The sequence below is a fragment of the Oncorhynchus clarkii genome, chromosome 27 (assembly GCF_045791955.1).
Source record: "Oncorhynchus clarkii lewisi isolate Uvic-CL-2024 chromosome 27, UVic_Ocla_1.0, whole genome shotgun sequence".
NCBI classification, from domain to species: domain Eukaryota; kingdom Metazoa; phylum Chordata; class Actinopteri; order Salmoniformes; family Salmonidae; genus Oncorhynchus; species Oncorhynchus clarkii.
This window is the reverse complement of record NC_092173.1, coordinates 10959995-10981005: the sequence shown is the minus strand read 5'-3', so window position 1 is coordinate 10981005 and position 21011 is coordinate 10959995. Positions and strand designations below refer to the sequence as shown.

The window sequence follows — 21011 nt, the reverse complement described above, 5'->3', positions numbered from 1 at the left end:
CTTCCTGTCACGGCCTGACCTTAGAGCCTTTTTATGTCTCTATTTGGTTTGGTCAGGGTGTGATTTGGGGTGGGCATTCTATGTTTTGTTATCTATGATTTTTGTATTTCTATGTTTTGGCCGGGTATGGTTCTCAATCAGGGACAGCTGTCTATCGTTGTCTCTGATTGGGAACCATACTTAGGTAGCCCGTTTTCCCTCCTTTCTTTGTGGGAAGTTGACTTTGTTTAGGGCACATTGCCTTTAGCTTCACGGTTTGTTTGTAGTGTTTGTTGTTTTTGTCGGCATCATCTTCATTGCTGAGTGGCGTTTCAGGTTATGTCGATATAGGATTTTTTTCTGAGGTCTTGGCTGATTTCTTTTAATTTTCCCATGATGTCAAGCAAAGAGGCACTGAGTCTGAAGGTAGGTCTTGAAATACATCCACAGGTACACCTCCAATTGACTCAAATGATGTCAATAAGCCTATCAGTATCTTCTAAAGCCATTAAATAATTTTCTGGATTTTTCCAAGTTGTTTAAAGGCACAATGTCACGTTCTGACCTTTATTTCCGTTGTATTGTATTTATTTAGTATGGTCAGGGCGTGAGTTGGGTGGGCAGTCTATGTTTGTTTTTCTATGTTTTGGGGCATTTCTATGTTTTCGGCCTAGTATGGTTCTCAATCAGAGGCAGGTGTCATTAGTTGTCTCTGAGAATCATACTTAGGTAGCCTGGGTTGCACTGTTTGTTTGTGGGTGATTGTCTATGTTAGTGGCTTGTCAGCACAGGTCTCATTTTGTAGCTTCACGGTCGAATTTGGTTTGTTTTTGTTACTCTTTTGTATAGTGTTCAGTCTTTCTTTATTAAAGATTTTACCATGGACACTTATCACGCCGCATATTGGTCCTCTGATCCTTCTCGCCTCTCCTCTTCAGACGAAGAGGAGGACGACCAAGACAGAATCACCCACCAACCAAGGACCAAGCGGCGTGGTAGAAAACAGCGACGACAGCAGCAGCAGCAACAACAGCGGCCGGTATCACAGGACTCCTGGACATGGGAGGAGATACTGAACGGAGAGGGACCCTGGGCACAGGCTGGGGAATATCGCCGCCCCAAAGCAGAGCTGGAGGCAGTGAAAGCTGAGCGGCGGCGATATGAGGAGGCAGCACGGCAGTGCGACAGGTACGAGAGACAGCCCCAAAAATGTTTTGGGGGGGGGCACACGAGGGGTGGAGCTAAGCCAGGTAGCAGACCTGCGCTCACTCCTTGTGCTTATTATAAGCAGCGAGATACTGGGCAGGCACCGTGTTATGCGGTTAAGCGCACGGTGTCGCCAGTACGTGTCCATAGCCCGGTGCGCTATAGGACAGCCCCCCGAGAGTGTCATGCGAGTGCGGGCATCGAGCCAGGGCGTATGGTGCCTGCTCAGCGGGTCTGGTCGCCGGTACGCAGTTTTGGCCCAGGGTATCCTGCGCCGGCTCTGCGTGCTGTGTCTCCGGGGCGCTGGGAGGGTGCAGTGCGTCCTCTGCCCGCGCTCCGCTCGTGCCGGGCGAATGTGGGAATGGAGCCGAAGGGAGAGGTGCGTGTAGTAAGCACTAGATCTCCCGTGCTTACCCACAGCCCGGTTCAACCTGTGCCTGCCCTCTGGACGGTCCGGGCTAGAGTGGTTATCCAGCCTGGGGAAGTGGTGCCAAGGTTGCGCACCAGAGCTCCAGTGCTCCCCCACAGCCCGGTCTTTCAGGTGCCTCCTCTTAACCCCAAGCCTCCTGAAGGTCTTCCCAGCCTGGTGGTTCCTGTGGCAGCCCCACGCACCAGGCTGTCTCTCTCTCCTCCCTGCAGGTGGTCCTGTCTGTCCGGCGCTGCTGTCGGAGTCTTCCGCCTGTCCGGCGCTGCTGTCGGAGTCTTCCGCCTGTCCGGCGCTGCTGTCGGAGTCTTCCGCCTGTCCGGCGCTGCTGTCGGAGTCTTCCGCCTGTCCGGCGCTGCTGTCGGAGTCTTCCGCCTGTCCGGCGCTGCTGTCGGAGTCTTCCGCCTGTCCGGCGCTGCTGTCGGAGTCTTCCGCCTGTCCGGCGCTGCTGTCGGAGTCTTCCGCCTGTCCGGCGCTGCTGTCGGAGTCTTCCGCCTGTCCGGCGCTGCTGTCGGAGTCTTCCGCCTGTCCGGCGCTGCTGTCGGAGTCTTCCGCCTGTCCGGCGCTGCTGCCGGAGTCTTCCGCCTGTCCGGCGCTGCTGCCGGAGTCTTCCGCCTGTCCGGCGCCTCTGCCGGAGTCTCCCGCCTGTCCGGCGCCTCTGCCGGAGTCTCCCGCCTGTCCGGCGCCTCTGCCGGAGTCTCCCGCCTGTCCGGCGCCTCTGCCGGAGTCTCCCGCCTGTCCGGCGCCTCTGCCGGAGTCTCCCGCCTGTCCGGCGCCTCTGCCGGAGTCTCCCGCCTGTCCGGCGCCTCTGCCGGAGTCTCCCGCCTGTCCGGCGCCTCTGCCGGAGTCTCCCGCCTGTCCGGCGCCTCTGCCGGAGCCCCCCGCCTGCCCGGCGCCTCTGCCGGAGCCCCCCGCCTGCCCGGCGCCGCTGCCGGAGCCCCCCGCCTGCCCGGCGCCGCTGCCGGAGCCCCCCGCCTGCCCGGCGCCGCTGCCGGAGCCCCCCGCCTGCCCGGCGCCGCTGCCGGAGCCCCCCGCCTGCCCGGCGCCGCTGCCGGAGCCCCTCTGCCCAGAGCCGCTGCCGCCCCTCTGCCCAGAGCCGCTGCCGCCCCTCTGTCCCGAGCAGCTGCCCCTCTGTCCCGAGCAGCTGCCCCTCTGTCCCGAGCAGCTGCCCCTCTGTCCCGAGCAGCTGCCCCTCTGTCCCGAGCAGCCCCTCTGTCCAGTGGGGTCATTGAGAGGGGTGGTCATGGTGAGAAAGCCACGGAGGCGGACAATAAGGCGGACTAAGACAATGATGAAGTGGAGTCCGCGTCCCGCGCCAGAGCCGCCACCGCGGACAGACGCCCACCCAGACCCTCCCCTATAGGTCAAGGTTTTGCGGTCGGAGTCCGCACCTTTGGGGGGGGGGGTACTGTCACGTTCTGACCTTTATTTCCGTTGTATTGTATTTATTTAGTATGGTCAGGGCGTGAGTTGGGTGGGCAGTCTGTTTGTTTTTCTATGTTTTGGGGCATTTCTATGTTTTCGGCCTAGTATGGTTCTCAATCAGAGGCAGGTGTCATTAGTTGTCTCTGATTGAGAATCATACTTAGGTAGCCTGGGTTGCACTGTTTGTTTGTGGGTGATTGTCTATGTTAGTGGCTTGTGTCAGCACAGGTCTCATTTTGTAGCTTCACGGTCGAATTTGGTTTATTGTTTTTGTTACTCTTTTGTATAGTGTTCAGTCTTTCTTTATTAAAGATTTTACCATGGACACTTACCACGCCGCATATTGGTCCTCTGATCCTTCTCGCCTCTCCTCTTCAGACGAAGAGGAGGACGACCGTGACACACAGTCAACTTAGTGTATGTAAACTTCTGACCCACTGGAATTGTGATACAGTGAATTATAAGTGAAATAATCTGTCTGTAAACAATTGTTGGAAAAATTACTTGTCATGCACAAAGTAGATGTCCTAACCGATTGGCCAAAACTAAATCAATTTTTAAAATGATATTTAATGACTCCAACCTAAGTGTATGTCAACTTCTGTACAACTATACAGCAGAGAAGAAAAATCTTGTTTTGACAACAAATGTTACAGGAAAATGTCAAATAAAATGAGATTTCCTTCAAACGTGAGCTGAACTATAAGGAGATAGTAATTCCCTAGATAGCATTGCACCATCCTTTCAAGGCCACATTAGCTATCAAACCACAATGTATTCCAGTCTGATCCTGATCCGATGCATACGGGGCCATATTAAAGCTATTGTTTGGGATTCTAAAAACAACAAAACAGCCAGACATTTTGGTATACAACTGAGGGATGAGGCTGATGAAATGTAACCTTTTTTATATGTACATATGAATAATTGAAATTACCATTATAAGGATTCCCAGATCCCAAATTGTAGCTTTAAAATGCTACACAGGGCCTGCTATGTCGCTACATCTCTATGAGAACCTGTTTCACAGGTCTTGATATCTGAACCTAGCAGGTTTCAAACGCACTGAGCCTTTCATACTTTAATTGAAAAGGGATATTCGGGTGTCTGACATCCGGGCCTAAGGGCAAAACACAAGCCCGCAATGATCTCCACCCAAATACCACGAAAGGGAGCGGATATTGTCAAATCAATGATAATTGACCCGGAGGAGAGCAATCCCAGTGTCTGTCATTAATGCTTTAATAAGCAATTGTCAATTTTCTGCGCTTCTCCCACATCAGAACGCACCCTGCAGGCCATGGACTGCCAACTAGTGAAAAAGCAATTAAAAAGTAAAGCATTGTGACACAAATGCTGCAAAGGGATACAAAATAACTTTGAGATCCAGCCGTGATACTCTGACTGAGAAGGATTAATTTGGGTTGTTGAGGTGGTATCAATCTCGAAGTAGTTCAGTATGTGGGACACTTTCACTGCAATCTAAATGTTTGGGGATGTAACAAGACGTTTGGGATATGAATTTAGTTGAAGCACGCAGAGAAGAAAATGTTCAACTGGTATTAAGTCAAATGTCAGCCAAAGACGTCAATAAAACGCAATCTGCATGATTCTAAGCCACAGTGGACTTCTACAGTACTTAATCTAAGGAATGCGTCAACATAGACTGCTGTACTAAAGCATTCATGTCATGTGAATCTCATCTCTTGTATACGAGACTGACTTAAACATTCTTAGGGTTTAACAGATTAACTAGCCAAGCAAATGAGGTTAAAATAACCTTTACAAATCCTTTATTTTAATCAATATCAAAGTGTTGATGCTGAAAAAGGACAATTATTTTGGTAACTTTACTTGCATGTTTTATAAGGCCCTTTTTCTTTCTCATCTTAGGAACATTGTTACTAGTACACCACAGCTACTGTGTAACAAAAATTGTTTCTTTAAGGGTTCAGCTCCACCTATGCCTGTAATGTCATAACTAAGCTGCAGGCATCGGTAATGGAGTCAAGGCTATATTATTTCTCTAGGCCACGGATATCCCAACAGCACAGCAAAACCAGCTTATGGAATCACATTGGCTACACTTTCTCATGCAACAAATGACTACCCTGGGGCCTCCCCCCCCCTGAAAGTTCTCTCAGTGGCCCTTGTTCTTTTATATATATTTTTTTTATCCGATTTGTCTGTTGAAACTGGGGAGTGAAAAATGCATGTTGTTCGGTCGGGCTACTGGGCACACAACTGCAGTTTGTTGTGTAGTCATTGATGACTGAGTTAACTGTTAAAAAGTCAACTTATGTTCACGAATGCAACTTCAGGAATCATGTTTTAATATTAGGCTCACTGAGTGACACTGTATGGAAGGAAACAACTAGGCACTGAGTAGAACATATATTACTGTACAGGCCAGGTGACGGCTAAACTCACTCTTAATTGAAGGAAATGAATGCACTGAGTAAACTGATTGACTGGATTTTTAAATGGATATCAATTGGTGAGCCTTTAAAAGTAACCACGTTGGAATTTGATTGACTTGATGATCAAGTAATTGAATTGATGGAAGTGATTAGTGAGAGGAAATCCAGTAAGTGGATTATAGGTCCTAAACCTGCTGGGCCTGGCTGTGACAACACCAGAGTGATCAGCACACCTTTTGACCTACAGGTTAACAATATAGGCTACCACAGGTTTTTAGATATTCCCATTGCTGCACTACTGCATCACCATGAGAGGATCAAGTATATCGTTCTCTAAACTGAAAGTTAAATTGTCACTTTTTTGGTAACTTTCAACAGGTTTTACGTCAGATGATGACGTTAATCTGTACAATCCTTCACTCCTTACAGACGACAAGTGCGACAATTAATTAAATGGTAGTGTGATATAAATGTTCAGGTCTAAAGACGCTAGATAATTATTGAATTCATGTCTTCAATATAATATCTGAATGTGATTTGCCATTAGAACATGATGGTGTGCTCCGATAGTCTTATGTAGGAGAACATTTACAGTGAATTGATACAATATACTTACAAAAGTATGTGGACACGCCTTCAAATTAGTGGATTTGGCTTCCAGCCACATTTTATACAGGTGTATAGAATTGAGCACACAGCCATACAATAGACAAACACTGGCAGTAAAATGGCATTACAGAAGAGCTCAGTGACTTTCAACGTGGTACTATCATAGGATGCCACCCTCCCGTAAAATTTCTGCCCTGCGAAAGCTGCCCCGGTCAACTGTAAATGCTGTTAGTGTGAAGTGGAAACGTTGAGGAGCAACACCGACTCAGCCGCGAGGTGGTAGGCCATAAAGGCTCACAGAACGGGACCACCGAGTGCTGAAGCAGGTAGCGCGTAAAAATTGTCTTTCCTCGTTTGCAACACTCACTAACGCATTCCAAACTGAGCAACGTGAACTGTTCATCGGAAGCTTCCTGAAAAAGGTTTCCATGGCCGAGCAGCCGCATACAATTGTAAGATCACCATGCGCAATGCCAAGCGTCGGCTGGAGTGTTATAAAGCTTGCTGACATTGGACTCTGGAGCAGTGGAAACGCGTTTTCTGGAGTGATGAATCACGCTTCACCATCTGGCAGTCCGACGGACGAATCTGGGTTTGGTAGATGCCAGGAGAACGCTTCCTGTCCCAATTCATAGTGCCAACTGTAAAGTTTGGTGGAGGAGGTTCGGGCTCCTTAGTTCCAGTGAAGGGAAATCTTAACTCTACAGCATACAATGACATTCTAGACAATTCTGTGCATCCAACTTTGTGACAACAGTTTGGGAAAGGCCCTTTTCTGTTTCAGCATGACAATGCCCTTGTGCACACAGCAAGGTACATACAGAAAGAGTCTGAGTTTGGTGTGGAAGAACTTGACTGGCCTGCACAGAGCCCTGACCTCAACCCTGACTGCGAGACAGGCCTAATCGCCCAACATCAGTGCCCGACCTCACTAATTCTCTTGTGGCTGAATGGAAGCAAGTCCCTGCAGCAATGTTCCAACATCTAGCGGAAAGCCTTCCCAGAAGAGTGGAGCCTGTTATAGCAGCAAAGGGGGGACCAACTCCATATTAATGGTAATGGTTTTGGAATTAGATGTTTGACGAGCAGGTGTCCACATACTTTTGGTCATGTAGTATGTGTGTTGATATATATATTACAGCTTGGCATGCAGAGGCACTGTAAGGCAATACAGCCCAGTAGGGGCGTGTCTGGGTCAATGATTCCCAAACTCCATAGACAACCCATCTACTGCAGTCAGCGAATATAAAACAATACTCTCTTTGTCTCTGTCTGGTGCAATGCATGCACCCCACAATGGGTATAAAACCTAACATTGCTTTATAAAGATCAGATTGCTCTCATTTAACATTACACAAAAATAAAAATATCATACATAACATCAATAACGCAAAATTCCTAGCTATGTTTACAGACATTTCAGTCATTATGGTTCATTCTTAACCATGTAGGCTGTGCCACAAATAAACTCTACATGAGCATATTTTTCAATTCAGCGGTAAAAAAAAATCAGCAGGTGTGTGTGAGGGAGAGTGAGTTAAAGAGAAATATTGTTGTTGTGTCTTGCATAATTAGTTTTGGGGAGGGGTAATCATAGCCCCTCACTGACCTGCCAGTCCAAAAACACATGGCTGTGACCACGTGACTAATGACATCTGTGTCCAACAATAACATAATAGCCTTAAATTGACAGCTTGCATTGTCTGGGAGGTGATTAAGTATAAGGCTAAATCTACTCCCGACGTAATTGGCACAAAGAAAATATGGATTTCATTCACAGTGAAGCGCTTTGGACTTATTTTTCATAACCGGGTAATATGGGCTGTTGTGCAATTCGGAAATCAAACTGCATCGTTATGTATTGTAGGCTACCCCACGCAGCACTTGCCTGTACTCTCCCCCATTGAAAAGAGTAGCCTCCTATAATCTGCCGCTTCCCGGGCATCATTTTGGGGCAATTCTATGACACACTTAACGTTTTCAGTGATTTCCAATAAATACCAGGGCAATGTCGTTTAAATTAGGCTACATCATTGTTTTGCAGTTTGGGGATGTAATGTGACTGTGGCATAGACTACTTAATAAACCAGGCTACGGAGCAACATCAAATCGCATATCAGATCAAAATGAAAATAAGACTCTATAAGAATAAATATGCATATTTTTATCACTACATTTATCATACCCTACTGATGAGTATTTAACTTAGTTGATGTCCTATTTAATGTAAAACACCCCATGTGACATTTCAATATTTTAAATGAGATAACATTAGGCATCAATCAGTAGCCTACACATTAGCGAATGTGTCAATTGTATCATTGATAATTTCATTCCATGCTGGTTCTATGCTTTGCATACAAAACTCAGCATGACTTGGAGGCTGCGGATGAATAGAAAGTTGGACAGGGACCTTACCTGATAACCGCTGTATCACCCTGGCGGATAGTAATGTTGTCGGTCGCTCGCTGCATATCCACACTTCGGACGGGGAACCCTGTAGGAATAAGACACAGGAGTCTGAAAAAAGAAGCCTGCAATTGCCTCCAACACGGTCTCCTTCCGACCAGCATTTCGAACTGGGCGCGCAGAGATCCCAGAGAAAGTGTTTGGACTTATAAAAGGGAATTGAAGTGGCGCTCCGACCCTTGGCAATAACCTACTCCACGACAAAGTGTGACCAGTGGTTTCTATGATGTTGAGGAAGATAAATACGCGTTGAAACAACGAAAGCAAAATGGCTTGGAGGAAAACATATATTCCGTAAACCCTCTCTGAAAGCCCTGTATTCCACTGTGCTTTCAGCTCCCGCGTAAAGGCTGCGATAGACAGGCAGCAGAGTTCTTTAGAGGTGGGGAGGAAATTCAGTCCTCTCCAGTCACCAGCGCCTCTCACTCTAGAGCTCTCTCTACCCGATTACCCCACCCCCGCTTATACATCGCACTGCTGCCCCCTTCACGAGAGTCTGATGCGCCTTTTTTGGTTGTCACGACAACAGCACCAGCTGAGGTCCCTTTCTACTAGACACAACTGCGGTCGGCAGCTGAGAGGAGAGGAAAGTCATTGGCTATGTGTCTAAGTAAATGCCTCGCTTGTTGTTCTAGGTCCACAGTTAAGACTACATGCCAACATGGTCATGACGTAACCCAAATAAATTAGAAGGAACATTTAGTTAATTAAATCATATTTATGGGCTTACAGGTTCACATTTTAATTGGTTGATATAATATATATTTATATAAAATATGTGCGGCAGGCTTTTCAGCTGTAAAAACCCACAGTATTGAATGCATTGTGCTGGCTTTCCCTCATACATATAAATAGAATGATAATTATATTATAATTCTGTCATTCTATTTCTATGATCCCATATAGCCTATTTCAGGTATTTCAAGATGACTGTAGGGCCACCAGTATAGCCCAGCTATGGAGCTTAATTGCTCAACACTGAAGACCTTGTCGAGCGGTATGCAGTATAGCCAGGTAAGGTAAGGTGACAAGGTGCACAACATCCTTGCTTGTCTAATGTCACCTCAATTCACCTCTGGAGGTTACCATCCTACTGCTGACACCAACAGAACTGTGCCATATAGGGGTCTGAATGCCAAACGGCTTCTTAACATCTTCTACCCCCCCAAGCCATAAGACTCCTAAACAGCTAATTAAAGGGCTACCCCCAGACCCCTCTTTTACGCTGCAGCTATGTTTATTATCTATGCATTGTCACTTTAACTCTACCTACATGTACATATTACCTTAATTACCTCGACTAACCGGTGCCCCCGCACATTGACTCTATACCAGTACCCCCTGTTTATACAGTAGCTTCACTGTTGCGTTTTACTGCCTCTGTTTAATTATTTGTTACTTTTCTTTTCTAGTTTTTACTTATCTGTTTTTTTTACTTAACACTTTTTTTTCTTCTTAAACTTCTTTAAAGCATTAAGGGCTTGTAAAGTAAGCATTTCACTGTAAGGACTTGATATAGCTTATGTTAGATTTTTTGTTGTCTCAAAATATTATTTACGTGTTCTATTTAGTAAGCTAATATATTTCTTAAAAGGCTACAGGAACATATTCAACAGTGAACAGTGAATACACTCATCACATTTAGCTTGGATAAAGTCACTTAAGATGAAAGAGCTGATGGGTAGAGTTGTTTATTGTTTATAGGGTCATGCCCAATCTGTCATCATAAAACTGTGTCTAGACACATTGGCTTTGATTTTGACAAGGATGGTAATTATAATCACTTTGGCTGTCACTGGAGCAAGGGCAAGAGATGCAAGGGCATGCCTTCAACTTCATCAGAAATGTAAATGTGCCAACCCCAATGTGCCAACCAATAAGTTTTTTTTTCTTTCTTGCTAATCAGGAAACAGATTTAATAGGCTGTGTCCTTATGTTCAATCACTCCACAGTTTAATTAATTGTTAAGTGAAATCATACAGTATTGCACAATTGATCACAGTGGGAAAAAGAGTCAAAAGCATCAGCATTCACTGCATGGCGTCTTCATCTGCGACATTGAACCTGGGTTTATATCCTGAATAAACACCACTATTTGTTATTATGATTAATGATCAAATGTAATCCTTTGTTGACTGCCAATGTAGCCTACAGCAGGGATCATCAACTAGATTCAGCCGTCTGACAATTTTTTTTTTTCTTGAGCGGATGGTCAGGGAGCCGGAACGTAATTATAAATCATTTGTAGACTGCAAATTGACCGCAAGAAGGCCAAACAGATTTCCCAAATTAAAATCAATTGGAGCTGATTTGCTGGTGTTTTTACAGTATTTTATGTCCAATTTTAAAAAAAAAATGCAATAAAAAATTACTCAGAACTTGGGGGGCCAAATAAAATCACACGCGGGCCAAATTCAGCCTGCGGGCCAAATTCAGCCTGCAGGCCACCGATTGGGGAACCCTGGCCTACAGGAACCGTCTGTGGTTCAAATAAATTGTAAAGTATGGCACTAAAACACACTTGGCTTCTCAGTTTTATCATCAGCAGCATGGTGCAATGAGGCTTCAGTGTGAGATTAGTCCAGAATGGAACTGCATCTGTGAGAGATTGGAGCATATGAGCATAATTAATATGGGACAGTTCATGGAAGTGCTAATATTAGTGCATTAGAGGGAGCACTAAAATGCTTTCCGCTGTGGATCATCCTCATGCTCCTTAGAACAAAATGTCAAACTCCATCTTCCATTTTGAAAAGTAACTGAGAAGTTTTTACCATTTTAGAGACATAATAGTTTGCACACTGCCAAGCTCTATGCATACTAAGGCCCATTGATTTTAAGTATGGATAAACTCTTCTATTCAAATGCTGGGCCAGATTAATTAAGCATGTGAATAAGGCTACAACATTAAAGTAGATCAATAACACATTAATATTAAGATAATTAATGAAACATTAAAGTGACAATCATTTTTGTGATTCACTCACTGTTGACTTTCATGTTCTAGCTTTGCTCTTGTACTCCTCGGAAAATGATTGATACATATTTTGTACCAGTGCAAAACATTTAACTTAACTTAACCTGGTCCTAAATATACCATTTAAACATTATGCTCATTGTCATAGGCCTTCCACTGATACATGGCCAAGATCATTTATAGCTACACCCCCTCTCTCTTCCTCCTTCAGTCTGTACATTATCCTACTGCAGTACAGTTACGTGACTGAGCACCAAGAACACAGAGAAGACAGGGAGAGAAAACGCCCCTCCTCCCTTTCTTTCCTCCTTATTTACCCACCATACCGTCAACATATGATATGGTTACTGTTCACCTATTGCCGAGCCTGAACAAATGGTCAGTGATACTCCACTGCTCCTGTCCGATCACCCTTCCCTCGTCCACACACTAGACTAGAGAAACCCACTCAGCCCACCCCGCTCTTCCCCACATACTGTACACTGCTGACAGAAAGAAGCCTGACAGACCTAGTACCATGCTATTGGGCAGCTCCAAGCTCAGGGGATACCAGAGGGGTATTTTGAAACACTGGAAAACCCTGTTGCATGTTGGGAACTACATGCTGTGTTATGCAAGTCACATGGTAATACAGTATTGATAGTACTAGCTAGTGAATTTGGATGTTAAAGGTACAGTATTGTCACGAATCTCGCCGAAGATGGTGCCTCTTCCTGTTCGGGCGGCGCTCGGCGGTCGTCTTCGCCGGCCTATTAGCTACCATCGATTCCCTTTCCGTTTGTTTCTGTTTATTGGGTTTAATTGGGTACACCTGTTTTGAGTTAGTGTTTGTTTGTAAGCTATTTAAGGGCACTAGGCCCGCTGGGTATTTGTGCGGGCTTGTTCTCTGTTATTTTGGTGTTGGTGTATAAGTGTATTCTCATTATTTTCCGGACAGTTTTAGTCCTGTGTATTTTGGACGGGTGGTTTCTTACGCCCTAGTGTTGGCATGTCCATGTCTCCGTTGTCGTTGGAATAAATAGATTCACGTACGATATTACCTGCTCTCTGCGTTTGACTCCTCCACCGCACCATTTGTAGAAGTCGTAACAAGTATGAAAAGTTATAAGTCCACATGCATGAAGGATAGCATTTTAGAGATTAGAAAAACAACCGTAATCCTACTCACCTATTTAGCATATTTATGCTTACTCATAACATGCAGCATTGTGAAGATTTGTCATGACTATTGCAATTTGCTCCACATGTCTGGAGAAAGCTTTGTTCCTCTGTCTTTGACCAAACTGTTATTGCCTAAGAGGAGAATGTAGTGAGAGAACACTGAGTGAGTGAACTGTATTGAGAGAACATTGAATGAGATTCAAATGTAGAACCTGAAATGAGGTGCACCAATATTTTTAACGGTTGTCTTCCTCCTCCTCTGAGGAGGAGGAGTAGGAAGGATCGGAGGACCAATGCGCAGCATGGTAAGTGTTCATGATATTTATTATAACTCAGAACACTAAAGAACAAAACAATAAAGCGACAACGAACAAAACGAAACAGTCCTGTACGGTGATAGCACAAAACAGAAAAGAATCACCCACAACTCAAAGGTGAAAACAGGCTACCAAGGTATGGTTCTCAATCAGGGACAACGATTGACAGCTGCCTCTGATTGAGAACCATACCAGGCCAAACACAGAAATCCCAAATCATTGAAAAAAAAGAACTGCCCACCCCAACTCACGCCCTGACCATACTAAAACAAAGACAAAACAAAGGAACTAAGGTCAGAACGTGACAATATGCCTGATTGAGGCCCATTTAAAGCCTGCCAAGCTGACCAAAGAGTGTCTGTTATCCCCTCATTAAACAATCCCCCTCTCCAAAATCACAAACTCATAAATATTGGAGAAGCAATTTCAGGTAAAAAAGGGTTCATCATTATTGAACTCTGCCAGGCATGATTCTTCATGAACTGTGTAGGGTAACCTGGTTATGAAAACCAATGGTTCTATGACTATTACTAAAATTTGGGTGATCAATGAGGCATTCTCACCCATGAGATCACGCTATTAACTAACGTACTATGGCCCGTGTCAAAAGGGAAAAGGGAACATTAACGAACACGCCCACCTACAGTGTGTTCTGATTAATTCCATTCTCTTTGTGGGGAAAAAAGAGTGGATGCATAATTTACCTTGACATTCCCGTCATACCCGAGCTCCTGGCAGCGAAATGCATGATATGCAGGAAAAAGGATACGGTACCCGCACTCAGCAATATATCACAGGAGGAACACATTGAATTACACCTTGGCCTGATGAGCCGTGTGTCAGCAAAACTCAAGCTGGCAGCAAAGACAAAAGAGAATGGCAATGTTGTTCTCAAAGTGGTGATTGACCTCCTTTTAGGGTTTCTGATGAGGGAGAAACCTTGTCAGGGCCTCAACTAGTACTGAATTCCAAATCAACTACCTTGGCACTACCGTAGGATATTGCTGAAAGTATCAGATTGATCAGGTTCAGGATCAGGTGTAAAATGATTGGTGGGATTTTTGGCACATTATTTACACCGATCCAATTGTTTCAGATCTACAGGAATGCGTAGGAAGTATGGGCTAGGAATACATTTGGAAATCAGCAAAAGTGTGGTTTGCTGTTAGTGTAAATCTCTGCCTATTTGGTGACGTTTCCTCTGTCATCAAATGCTGTCCAGTGAGTCATGAGATCTTTATGCTGACGTCAGTGCTGATAATGTCCAAACTGATATTCAAATGCACGGCGAGCAAGTTTGTTTTCATTCCCAGCCATATAGATTGATTACAAGCCAAGCCAGATAAAATAAATAATCATATTGTGTGTGCAGTGTTTGGATCCAAAACATCAGTCACACCAATGTGTTCTCTGGTAACAGACATTCCTTAAATATTTGGCTTGGCAAAAGCTATCATGGTTCCACCACAAATAGATTGTGTCACACATGGAATAAACAACAAAAAAAACAACTTGGTCGACATACAGTTGAAGTCAGAATTTTACATACACATAGGTTGGAGTCATTAAAACTATTTTTTTTCAACCACAAATTTCTTGTCAACAAACTATAGTTTTGGCAAGTCGGTTAGGACATCTACTTTGTGCATGACACAAGTCATTTTTCCAACGAATGTTTACAGACAAAGTCACTTATAATTCACTGTTTTACAATTCCAGTGGGTCAGATGTTTACATACACTAAGTTGGCTGTGCCTTTAAACAGCTTGGAAAATTCCAGAAAATGATGTCATGGCTTTAGAAGCTTCTGATAGGCTAATTGACATCATTTGAGTCAATTGGAGCTGTATCTGTGGATCTATTTCAAGGCCTACCTTCAAACTCAGTGCCTCTGCATGACATCATGGGAAAATCAAAATAAATCACCTCAGAAAAAAAATGGTAGACCTCCACAAGTCTGGATCATCCTTGGGAGCAATTTCCAAATCGCTGAAGGTACCACGTTCATCTGTACAAACAATAGTACGCAAGTATAAACACCATGGGACCACGCAGCCGTCATATCGCTCAGGAAGGAGAAGCGTTCTGTCTCCGAGAGATGAATGTACTTTGGTGCAAAAAGTGGAAATCAATCCCAGAACAACAGCAAAGGACCTTGTGAAGATGCTGGAGGAAACAGGTACAAAATAATCTATATCCACAGTAAAAGGAGTCCTATATCGACATAACCTCAAAGGCCGCTCAACAATGAAGAAGCCACTGCTCCAAAACCGCCATAAAAAAGCTAGACTATGGTTTGCAACTGCACATCTGGACAAAGATCGTACTTTTTGGAGAAATGTCCTCTGGTCTGATGAAACAAAAATAGAACTGTTTGGCCATAATGACCATTGTTATGTTTGGAGGAAAAAGGGGGAGACTTTCAAGCCGAAGAACACCATCCGACCGTGAAGCACGGGGGTGGAAGCATCATGTTACTTTGCTGCAGGAGGGATTGGTGCACTTTACAAAATAGATGGCATCATGAGTTAGGAAAATTGTGGATATTTTGAAGCAACATCTCAAGACATCAGTCAGGAAGTTAAAGCTTGGTCGCAAATGGGTCTTCCAAATGGACAATGGCCCCAAGCATACTTCCAAAGTTGTGGCAAAATGGCTTAAAGACAACAAAGTCAAGGTATTGACATGGCCATCACAAAGCCCTGACCTCAATCCTATAGAAAATGTGTGGGCAGAACTGAAAAAGCGTGTGCGAGCAAGGAGGCCTGTAAACCTGACTCAGTTACACCAGCTCTGTCAGGAGGAATGGGCCAAAATTCACCCATCTTATTGTGGGAAGCTTGTGGAAGGCCACCCGAAACGTTTGACCCAAGTTAAACAATTTAAAGGCAATGCTACCAAATACTAATTCAGTGTATGTAAACTTCTGACCTACTGGGAATGTGATGAAAGAAATACAATCTGAAATAAATCATTCTCTCTACTATTATTCTGACATTTCACATTCTTAAAATGAAGTGGTGATCCTAACTGACGTAAAACAGGGAATTTCTACTCCGATTAAATGTCAGGAATTGTGAAAAACAGAGGTTAAATGTATTTGGCTAAGGCGTATGTAATCTTCTGACTTCAACTGTAGCTAGGCGGCCAAAGATATTTACCTTCATAAGGTTGATCACAATGCGAAAACACAACTCAGAAGTGAATGCTACAGTAATAAGCATATGCTTTCATTTTTGTTTTCACACAAGATGTTTTTCTCCAAGCCCTTTATTCCGTGCAGAAAATCCATGCTACAATCTTACACAAGGTTAAAATCCTCAGACATTATGTACGGTTTGTGAGGTGAACAGGGACTAAGGTGTGAAAACACTCCGCATTCTCTGATATATGAACATACAGATGACTAGATCGGTGCATATGGTACAATTGCTGAAATGATAACTCACATGCAACCGAGAGCCAAATCCACAGTGCACAACATTCTCCAAGACCAGGCCAAAAGACTTGTGAATTACTGTTCCAACAATGTATTCTGTGATCAAATGGAATCAAAAACATCTGATATGGGTCAATCTCCATGCAAATGGGGATCCTGACATTACGGTCGATGGTTGGAGAAGGTAATTCTGAAGGCGAGACGGTGGGAGTTTGACCTTTCTCAGAGTCTTAGCTTTATGTATCCCGCCGGAGATGATCGCCTCACGTACTGTAGCAGCAACATTATCTTCTCCAAAGAGTTAATATCCAACCCTCAGGTCATTCTTTTGCTATTCATTTCACAAACAGGCTGTCCACATAGAGGCGTACCAAATAGATGGAGCCATAGAAAAATATTGTATTGAATGCGAAAGCACAAGGAGAAAAGCAACTGAACACTGAGGTGTCGACGAAGGCGTTGACATACTGTACAGTGCACATACTATCATACAGGTTTCGCTGATTGTTTATGTTTTGTATACTGCAAATAGCTATTACTTGTTAGACTCAATGCCACAAACAGCCAATGCAGACACTATGTGCTAACACTAGACTCACCGAGTTTCAGTACAGACATTAAGATAAACATTGCGACCAAATCAAGCTATACAAATCTGAGCACCCACTGTACCTGGCACTATCTACCTCATAGTATATCTTATACACCCTATTTTGGCAGCTTGGATATCCGTTACGATCAACAACGATTGTTCATTTTACTGTTTCGACCACTTTTAATGTATCCGTTTGTTACGTTTTTTGCCTCTATTTAATGTTCAGCTTCGTGAGTTGTTGGTGCTTTCAGTTCTTACTTTTCTATGTGGCCTCTTCCACTATATGGGCATGGGAATAGTGGATGACTTGAAGGCAAATCTATGAAACCACAACAAAAACATACCACCGCATGAGACTTGAAGGTTTCACAGGAAAATGGGTTTATTTTGTTTTTGTTTTGATTGTTGATCTGCAAAAGGTCAATCTGGTGGAAAACAAATCCCTCGGGATGTACATTTGAATTTAGGCCAAGCACATGTCCTCCAAAAGGATACCTTCTTGTAGGGATCTGCTGACAAACATCAGGCTAGGTAGTATCATGTATCAATCCTTATGTAGCCCCAGGGAAACATTTTGAATGATGCTCTGATGCTTAACTCCTGGTCAACATTCCCGTTTACAGGCTGGTTGAGGATCTAGTCCTAGGGGTGATCTTTTAGCACCTGCTTAGAATTATAGATGAACATGTTCATCATGCGTGACCACACAGAAGTGCATTAAAATGCAGATTATGAATTGTTGTATTTTAATGAGAGGGAAACATTGTACCATTATTCAGCTACTAAGTCACTTTAATGGATGTAAACATTAGTTTGATGGGCTAATGCATTGATTATTACATATGCGTGGTGAAAATGGAACACTGGCTGAGTTAAATGCTCAAAATCAAGCAAATATCACTATGGTTAGAGTGGCTGTTAGTGAGAGCCAAGGGGGATTTAATCCATGAATGAACAGTAAAGATGGGTTAAACCACACATGAGAATTGGTTTCCCAGCTCTATGACCACAAATATGAAGACCTTTAAAGCCACACTGTAACGTGGGCCACCAACACATTTAACAAAGGAGTAAATTAATGACAACAAACAACTGCACATTGCATATACACAGATCACACAGCAAAGCAAACAACATGCGCACTCATTCTCATGAAAACAGTAGAAAGTCAGTAGAAAGTGGACTCTTCCAGCCCCAGATGAATTATGCAGTGCTTCTCCATATAAATGGATAGAGTCCCTTAATAAAGACTGAACTTCCTGGGATCTCTGGAGACAGAAGCCCCAAAGACCTATCTCCAGGTCCCCAGCCAAAATCTGCATTATTAAAAATGTTCTAATTAGTATACCATATAAAAGTACAGAGCACGAATTGTACAGAGCACGAACTGCCATCCCCACCCATTTCTTTACACATGGAACGTTTGCTTTAACTTGTTATATTTTTCACGTTCGAATCGAACCCATGAAACAAACGTTGTTGCAGTGCGAAGGAGACATCAGCAGCATAATTTGAGGGGACCAGGGAGGAGAACTCCCTAATAGCCAATGAGTACACACACAGTCTTAAGAAATGTACACCCCCTGTCACTGTGTCAGCTAATAAGAGGAAATTGAATTAATTTGAATTATCATAGCATTCAATTATCATACAGCCATTACGCCAAGAGTGGAATCTACTATTGTTCCTTACGATAGATCAACACATCTAAGCTTATGGTACAGCTAATGCTAGGAGGAGACAGTAGTATCTTCCACCCATTTGCTATATGTTAGACTCTAGACTGATCCATTTTCATCTACACCACCTCTATGCACAGACACCCGTAGTAACTACAATACTGTATGCTAATCCAATAGTTTACTCATAGATTGTTTACCGCTGGAGTAGCTGGATGGATTATGTGACTCTTGACCTAAGGAGAACCTGCAGCCCTTCCTACAGCGCTAATTGCTCTGTCTGTCCTCAGCCAGAGCTGGGTGCTTCTGTTCTGCTCCCTGTTGGAAATGGACCGGTGCGTGATGGAAGGAGGGACGGGAAGGGAAGGTCAGAAGGGAGCGGAGGTGACCTATAATCCATCACCGTGTTATTACTCAGGCCTCATGCATAATGACCCAGAGCAAGGCGCGCTGACACCAGCCAGCGGTGAGTCCTGGGGTGCACAGCGCAGTCAGAGCAGCTCCTCCATCTGCTGTAGCTGCACCATGCGAGCTCAGCCAAGGGCAAGGACACCTCAGTTTGCACTGTGGTATCATTACTATTTCACAGGTCCTACAACTACCACTCAGCACTCTCATAGGGTTGCCACTGCTCCGCCTTGTAGAATCACAGGGTTGTAGCCGTCTCATGGAAGAACTACGTATGTCCCACAGAATATTTTCATCACGGTTACATAACGCTGAGGTGTCTCAGACCTTCTACAACTACAGTGGCTGGCTTTCAGACATCAACTCCGTCTTGAAGAACCACTATCCCTCATGAGCCTCACAGCATCTGTCTTACAGAGTCAGTCTCACTCTGTCCATTTTTCTCTCTCTCGATTTACCTCGAACAATCAGTCTCAGAGCAGTCTCAAATCAACTTGCAGAATCGCTGTCTCACTGTCCTAAAATCCCTGTCAGTCTTAGGGAGGAGGAGCTCTGGTCTGTCTTACATGATCGCAATCTCCTAGAGTGGTGGTCTGTAACAGCTGGGCCTAAACCCGCTCTCACTTTATCACAATCTTATTGGAGTCACTGCAACACTGTCGGGTTGAGACCACTTTGCTGTCTGAAAGCATCATACTAGCAACAAAATTCCTCTGTCTCACATATCACCACCTTGACGCATTATTTCCGGCTTTAAAATGGATTTCCATCAATATTGTATGACACCATCATGTTCAGTGTTACATTTTATGTGCTTTGTGCAGGGGAGAGAGGAGCTTGCGTTTTGTTTCCGCTGGCAAACAAATTATGAATAAAAAACCTTTGTCACATGAAGGCAATTAAGTTATTTAAATTACAAAGCAATGCATTGTTGGCGACAGAAGCTATTTCAAAAAACAAAGAAGATTTACTTAGAAATAACCAGGGGTGAATGTACAGCATGAATGAATAATGGAGATTGTGATGGCAAATGTATAGAATCGGGACAAGAAGAGGGAAGGAAAAGGATAAGGGGAGTTTGTCTAAAAGCAATACAATTATTTGCAAGTCCTAAAACAACCAGAAACCGGTATTTCTAAGAAACAAATAACGTAGTAATAAAAGTAATAGGTACACGCCCACATTCAAATCAGGAAAAAGATTATGAATGAGCTGGACATCTCCTAAAATGATTTACACTACAAGTCAAAAGTTTGGACACACCTACTCATTTCCAGGGTTTTTCTTTATCTTTTAAAACTATTTTCTACATTGTAGAATAATAGTGAAGACATCAAAACTATGAAATAACACGTGGAATCATGTAGTAACCAAAAAAGTGTTAAACAAATCAAAATATATTTTATATATATAAGTAGCCACCCTTTGCCTCGATGACAGCTTTGCACACTCTTGGCATTCCCTCAACCAGCTTCACCTGGAATGCTTTTCCAAGAGTCTTGAAGGAGTTCCCACATGCCGAGCACCTGTTGGCTGCTTTTCCTTCACTCTCCGGTCCAAGTCATTTTAAACCATCTCAATTGGGTTGAGGTCAGATGATTGTGAAGTCATCTGATGCAGCACTCCATCACTCTCCTTCTTGGTCAAATAGCCCTTACACAGCCATTCATTCCTATGGAGGACTGCTCCTACTGGAGAGTGCCAATATGGCCGACCGGTGGATTCAAAGCCTCTCAATGGCCAGTACATAGCATTAGCAATCCAGGCTTTATATACATCCTTGCTCTCTTAAGGGTATCTGTCTGGAACCAACAATCTTCAGAGAACTCTCCATGCACGCAAAGCAAAATATTTAAGAAGTCCAAGTAGAGTTCCGCAACGTCCCCACGTGGGGCATCCATGG

The 21011-nt window shown here is 43.9% G+C and overlaps 1 protein-coding gene across 2 annotated transcripts in view; it reads right to left on the bottom strand.

Annotated features, from left to right (window-relative positions):
• The window catches only part of LOC139385471 (limbic system-associated membrane protein-like), a 450702-nt gene that overhangs the window by 128744 nt on the left and 300947 nt on the right, over positions 1-21011 (bottom strand). Inside the window, exon 2 of one of the 2 annotated variants that reach the window (XM_071130529.1) lies at positions 8482-8560. In XM_071130529.1, coding sequence (XP_070986630.1) covers positions 8482-8560 — 79 coding nt within the window. Of the gene's footprint in view, positions 1-8481; positions 8962-21011 lie in introns of those variants that run through there. The other variant, XM_071130530.1, reaches the window with a different exon arrangement.